The 6388-nt window shown below is 42.2% G+C and overlaps 2 protein-coding genes across 2 annotated transcripts in view; both read right to left on the reverse strand.

Moving 5' to 3' along the window:
* The window catches only part of LOC111868052 (peritrophin-48), a 6025-nt gene extending 4635 nt beyond the window's left edge, over positions 1–1390 (reverse strand). Inside the window, exon 1 of the mRNA XM_023858419.2 lies at positions 1233–1390. Within this exon, the coding sequence (XP_023714187.1) occupies positions 1233–1280 (48 nt within the window). The 5' untranslated portion in view covers positions 1281–1390. The remainder of the gene's footprint in view (positions 1–1232) is intronic.
* A 2324-nt stretch (positions 1391–3714) lies between these two features.
* The window catches only part of LOC117282022 (peritrophin-48-like), a 3572-nt gene continuing 898 nt past the window's right edge, over positions 3715–6388 (reverse strand). Inside the window, exon 2 of the mRNA XM_023858407.2 lies at positions 3715–4803. Coding sequence (XP_023714175.1) covers positions 4198–4803 — 606 coding nt within the window. The 3' untranslated portion in view covers positions 3715–4197. The remainder of the gene's footprint in view (positions 4804–6388) is intronic.

The following is a 6388-nucleotide window of genomic DNA, read 5'->3' on the forward strand; positions in this document are numbered from 1 at the left end:
GGGCCGAAACATGTAGTGTTGAAGTGTGGAATGTAAAAAGTGTTGCAATTTTGACGGAAGATTAAGAATGGACGCGAACCTTGAATATTCTTGGAATATTCTTGCAGGTAAAGGGCCGCCGACGCGTAAGGTTGACAACCTCACAGCCATCTGTGAGCCGATTGTCTAGATAGTGTGGGAGCCTCGACGTCTCACAAGTCCTGTTACAGGGATAGCTTTAGTTTTATTTATACCCCATTCCGTCAATAATGCAACAAATTGTTCTTTTTCTTCAACTTACACTTTTAACACAACATGTTTCGGCCTTAGATGGCCATCTTCAGGTGTCTTAATATATTATTAATATGCGCTAAATCACACGATGTAGTCCACTTAATAAAATAAAATAAAATAAAATCTATTAAAATTCTCAATGCTTTTGCGAAATTTTATTCCACCTCACAATGGGCATCGTCAACTTGTTTAGAGCTATGTGATAGTCTAGAAAGTTTATTTGGGCAGCTTGTTTTTGTGTTCGTTAGCCCGTTGTTTTGTTACGTCTGCAATCTGCAATATGCCCCTTGCTTGTGTGTTGTTCCCTCTAGCAGCGTGTGGTGTTGCCTTCACTAGTGTTAATATATGAAGACACCTGAAGATGGTCTACTAGGGCCGAAACATGTTGTGTTAAGGCAGAAAAAGTAATTTGTTGCATTATTGACGTACTGTGGTATACATGGACGTTTTAATTAGAATTTTGTGTTAAGTAAATAAATATAATACAAGTAAATCTCTTTAAAATCATGAATTATTAACTGTAGAGAACAGAGTGCTTCTTGAAAAGCTGATATTCGCTCAGCTGGTCGAAAACTTTCCCGTGTATTAAGCCCAAAATTTCGTTAATCACTTCACAAGAACCCGCCTCCGGAAATAATCCTGAGATAACTGGTTATGGTCACACTTCACTTATTTGATATCCATTTCTATACTATTCTCCCATCTACTTTTGTTACTCCCGAGTGATCTCTTTCCTTTCGTGAATTTTTTTCGATGAGAATTTTGTACATATTTCAGATCTCCCCCATTCATTCTACATGTCTGATTCATCTCCTGCTTGACTTAATTAGTCATAATATTAACTGAAATATCCAAGTCATGAAACTCCTGTCTGTGTTGCTTTTGTCATTCCCTGTTCACTCCCTTTTGGTAACGTCCCTTTCTTCCGTTGATTCTGCTGTATAAATAAAGCAACTTACCAGACACACAGCTAAAGTGCCGAGGAGTATCTTTTGTAGAAGTTCCATTTTTACAGCAAAATTTGTTACTCTTCGCCTAACCTCGCGGTTGTAGTTTGCTGTCTATATATACGCGACATATGTGACCGTGAATTTGTTTTGTGTTGTTCATAGAACATCTGCTATCGAATACGTCACGTGACTGTATCTCTAAGAACATTACATCAGGATGTAGCGCACTGTAGCCTACAACCCAAAGTATTCGCTTCTACTAAACAAGTTTACTACCGCCAAATTAACCCTGAAAGTGCCAACCGTCGACAGTTGTGACCTTTACAAATTGATATATGTGACAACGTGTGACATCTGTTGGCAATTTATCTGAACTACATACTTTGGAGAGAAAATTTTCCATACGTCTGCAGTCATTAGGTGGGTTCTGTGAATATGATTTAGCTATGAATTTTGTAGTGGATCGACTTTACGTTTCAGGAATATTAAATAAATATTATTGTTAAAATTATATCCGTGAACTGTCAAATCAACCGAATATGTGACTGACTCCATCAAACAGAATCCTAGCAGTTTATTGAACCGCAATGTTCTTCACACAATTTCTGTATGCTGTAAAATCGTAATGATGCTGCTTGAGCATACGGTAACAGTGTGCCGACAGAGCGAAGCTCGCGCTTGTTGCAGTCAGTGAAATTTATATCGGTAGGTGGATAGTGTTTCTGTCTTCAACTGTACTCATTTTCATTAAAATTATCCTTTTGGAAATGACGGTTATTTAAAGAATTTTGGTGGGGCGGGCAATGTATTTCCTCTCGTATAATTATCAAGTCGCGTTGCTGCGTCTGTTGCTGTACAATTCGTCTGGTTGCGTCATATGTATTTTGCGTTTTTCCTCATCCACAGGGCTGTAAAGGCTTTTGAACAAAAGGCGGAGCCATGTTATTCCAGATGATATGACACCTGACACGATTGGTAAGGAAAGTTATGTAAGCATATTATTTACTGTGCTTGAGAACAGGTCGCTGAGGAGAATATTTGGACATAAGAGGGAAGAAATACCGGAAAGCTGACGAAAATACAAAAAAAAAAACCTCGCTAATCCGGACTAATTGATGGGGTCGGTCAACAGGATTAATTAACAAAAAGGCAGTCATAAAAGACAAAACATAGAACACAAATAACCGGAAAATTTAATGATAAAAATAGCGCTGATAGAAATAAACAATACATTTTTTTGTGAAGTCTATATTTAAAAACTATAAAAAGACGATATATTTATTCATCGATAGAAGACTCAGAAGTTGTACCTGTTTCTGAAGAAACCAACCTCGTTCTTGGTCTACTAAATAAGTTACATACATGCAAAAGCGTTAACGCTCGAAAATTCGTTGCTATGGCAACTTGAAAGTGCGTGATGACAATGCTAAACCTTGCGCTTACATAACTTTTATATAAAGTAAGTGCAGATGAAATTCTTCGCTCATTGGTACAGGGATCCTCTCCCACTCCTCTCAGTAGGCGAACATCACGAAAACTAGCCCATACCTGAGCAGGTATTACTCTCTGGGCTTATGTCGACTGGCACTTTTTCTCACTTAATGAGTAATGTCCCCCCTCCCCTTCGCCGATCGCAGTGGCCGAGCGTTGTAAAACAAGAAAAGTATTCGTTTGCTCTAACTCTGGTATCGTGGGTTTGAATCCCACTCAAGGCATGAATATCTGTATGTGCGTCTATTGTGTGACTGTGCTAGGTAACGGCCTTGCGTCGGACTGATCTCCCGTCCAACGTTTAGTGGAGATTTTAACAACCTGAGAACAATAGTGTGTGAGTGTAACATTGAACTGTGAACTGTAGTTAAGAGTTGTGTGTTAAAGTGCTCACGCTGGTTCCTCGCTCGCGGATTTTTCTACCCTGAAGATGGAGGCGATACGTTCCTCCGAAACGTGGATTAACACAATATCTACACGGCGCCACATCCCAGAAGACGGCTTCCTTAATAGTCACCGCCGTGAAAACCTCAAATTTTACACAGAACTTCCACGTTTTCTTCCATTCCTTTTGTCTGGGTGTTTCTAGAACACGACACGCGGTTTCGTAATGCATAAAGCGATATACGTATGTCCGTAGTTGCTTTCGTCGCTAGGCAAAAATATGCGCTTTAATTTGCGTTTATGTGTCTTGCTTTCGCACGACTCAAAGGCGGCAAGGAACAGAAGATTAAATTCATCTTATAATATTCAGAACCTGACTTTATTTCTAACTAATGACAAGTCAGTGTTTAGAATTTGAGGAGAGGGCCGTACCATAGCTCAGGCGTTTAGTCGCCGGCTTCCCACAGCGGCGACCCGGATTCGATCCCAGGTCAATTCATGTGAGACTTATGGTAAACAAATTAGCGCTGTGGCAGGTTTTCTACGAGTACTTCGGTTTCCCCTACCAATTCTCACTCCACCGACTACTCCACACTCATCATCTATCATTCGGGGCTGGTACAATGGGCCAAATAGTGGCCGACGTACCAAGTGGACTCAGTCTCACCTTACCCCAAGAAACCAAAAGAAAAATGGGATTTGAAGTTATCACGGAAGTGGTTATGAAGGGTTTATCATCTGGGATACAACGATATGTAATCCGTTGAAAGTCAACCGACGTTTCGGAAGAACATATCGCCTCCATCTTCAGGGTCAAATAATAAATCGAGTAACACAAGAGTGAAAGCAAGTGGCAAGCTGAGTTCTGCGTGCCACCTGCTTTTATGCTGATTTCTTGTTCGGTTTATTCTTCGAACCTGAAGCAACATGTTCCTCCGAAACGTCGGTTGCCTTTCAACAGATTACACAGCGTTATAACCCCAGAATATATAACTCTTCAAGGCAGTGTGTGTGTGTGTGTGTGTGTGTGTGTAAGTAACGGGTGGTAAGTTTATTATTTTGAGGGACAGGAGCATGGCAGCGTTCGTACTGTTCAGTTTCAACAAAATCCTATTGAGCAGCCGCCAGTCTTCACGTTGTAGTGGAAGAGGAAACCGAGACCGCAGACCTGAGGCACGAGCTTGAGGTTCACGTCACAGCGGAAGTACCTGTGGCAGTCAGAGGGATCCGGAAACGTGTCGGAACTGCTTGTGCAGTACAGTGTCTTCTTTGTGAGAGTTGTTCCCTTCAGACAAGTCCCTGGCAAACAGTACCTATAGGACGAATTGTAGTAAGCCCCTGACGGGCAGACCTGTCTTACTGCCTGCGCAGATCCATAACACACGAGGTAGGCAGTGCAGTTGGTAGGATCCGGGAACAATCCTACATCACTGCACTGAAAGGTTCCGTTGTGCATGTCCACGGGAGCTGTTGCAGCTGCTACAGGAGGCAGTGTCTGGTTCTGCGTGGAACTACTGCAGTCACCAACCTCACAGTCCGTGTAGTGGGGGTCGAAATGCATGCTGAGGGGACATGTTCCTCTTGAGGCCTGCAGCTTGCTGTTGCAGCTATAGTATCCGCTGCAGTCTGCAGGATCCGGAAACAAGCCTTGAGAGGGGCACACAAACGCCTTGACGACGGAGCAGCCCAGCAAGGCACTGAAAATCTAATTTGAACAGTCCTTCATTAATATTGGGCCTGGGTTGTTTCTTGCGGGTACATGAGAGACACAATTGCAGAGACTAGCCCCGCAGAGCAGAATAATTTTTCATAGGATAACAGTGACTGACGTTGTCAGGAAATTATCAGGATTCTATGGATCCTGAAGGCTCACAACCACCCAACACTGGTCCCAGTCCTGAGCCAGAAGAAGTTAACCGAAATTCTTCCAGCCTCTTTCCTGAACATCCATTTTTGTGTTATTCTGTCATTTACTCCTAGGTTTTCCAAGTTATCTCTTTCATTCAGGTTTTTCCACCGAAACGTATATATTTCTTTATCATCACATACTTGCTACATGTCTCACCAATCTCATTGTTCTTCATCCTAATAATTTCTGGCGGGGAATTAAAATTGTGAAGCTCCTCATTACGTTTTTACTCAGAATCTGATTCCATTGGCATGATTGCTGTGTATGTAGAAAGCATGGTTCATGTGAAAATTGCATGTAATTTTTGTCGGGAAACTTTAGAGAAGAAGCAAAATTGGAAAATTAATTGTAGATGTTAAGATAATATTAAAATGTGTCCGTGTGCTTAACTAATTAAGTTAAGTCGTTGTATAGATCCGTATTTTCTTGACCTCGGCACTAGTCAGAGGTGAGTGGCCAGGTTCACGCCCCTGCCGCTTTACCCCCAGGGAAAGACCCCCAATAGCCATTAGATAGGAGGTTGAGTGAACCCCAGAGACGGTCTAGAAGCTATAGAAAAGAGAAAATTCTTGACCTTACCGGTACTCGAACTCCGATCTCTCAGTCGTCCAACCCATAGCCAGTCGCTATACCGGTCACGCAATCCAGGGTCCTCAATATTAAAATTTGTAAGGGGAAAATAGATTCGTGTTTATGTAATCAATTCATGTGCCTCGAGGTACTTTGTAATGGTAAGCACAGCAGCATTTCGCACGTTGCCAGCCAAACACAGCTTGGTCCCTACGGGTTCATACTCAGGCACAGGTGGTTCCCAGAGCGCTACAATGCAATGTGTCACTTCACTGGCTATACAACATGAAATGTAAGAAGTAAAAATTTTTTAACTTTATACTTTTTAAAAACACAAGCTGGCTTCCAAGTAGAATAATATAATTTATATATTGTCACGTATTGGGTGTATAACGCGACAAATAACTTCACGCCGTATTTGGTATAGCGAATTTTATTTCACATTCGCACTTACAATCACCCAAATTACAGATTCACAATTACTGCTATCTGCAGTATCACAAATACTACACTCCAAATGCCAGAATGCAACTGACTGGTTGCTGGCTAACTCGGAACTAACTCGGAGGTAGCTCGAGGACTAACTGTGAATAGCCTTCGCTGCTCCTCATGTAGCCTCGATCGGACAATACAGAAAACGGCCACGTAATAAGCACCCTTGTTGCCTGGCGCTGTGTTGCTAGCAACGCTAGCGGTAGTAACCGCTGTTACTACCGTCGTCTCTCGCAATCCTGGTTACCCGCGCTGCCTAGCAACCCGCGGTACCCTTGGTGACGTCATCGCTGTTGACTCGCGTTGCATAGCGACCAGG

This window comes from Cryptotermes secundus, unplaced genomic scaffold, assembly GCF_002891405.2.
Source record: "Cryptotermes secundus unplaced genomic scaffold, Csec_1.0 scaffold815, whole genome shotgun sequence".
Taxonomy (NCBI): Eukaryota; Metazoa; Arthropoda; class Insecta; order Blattodea; family Kalotermitidae; genus Cryptotermes; species Cryptotermes secundus.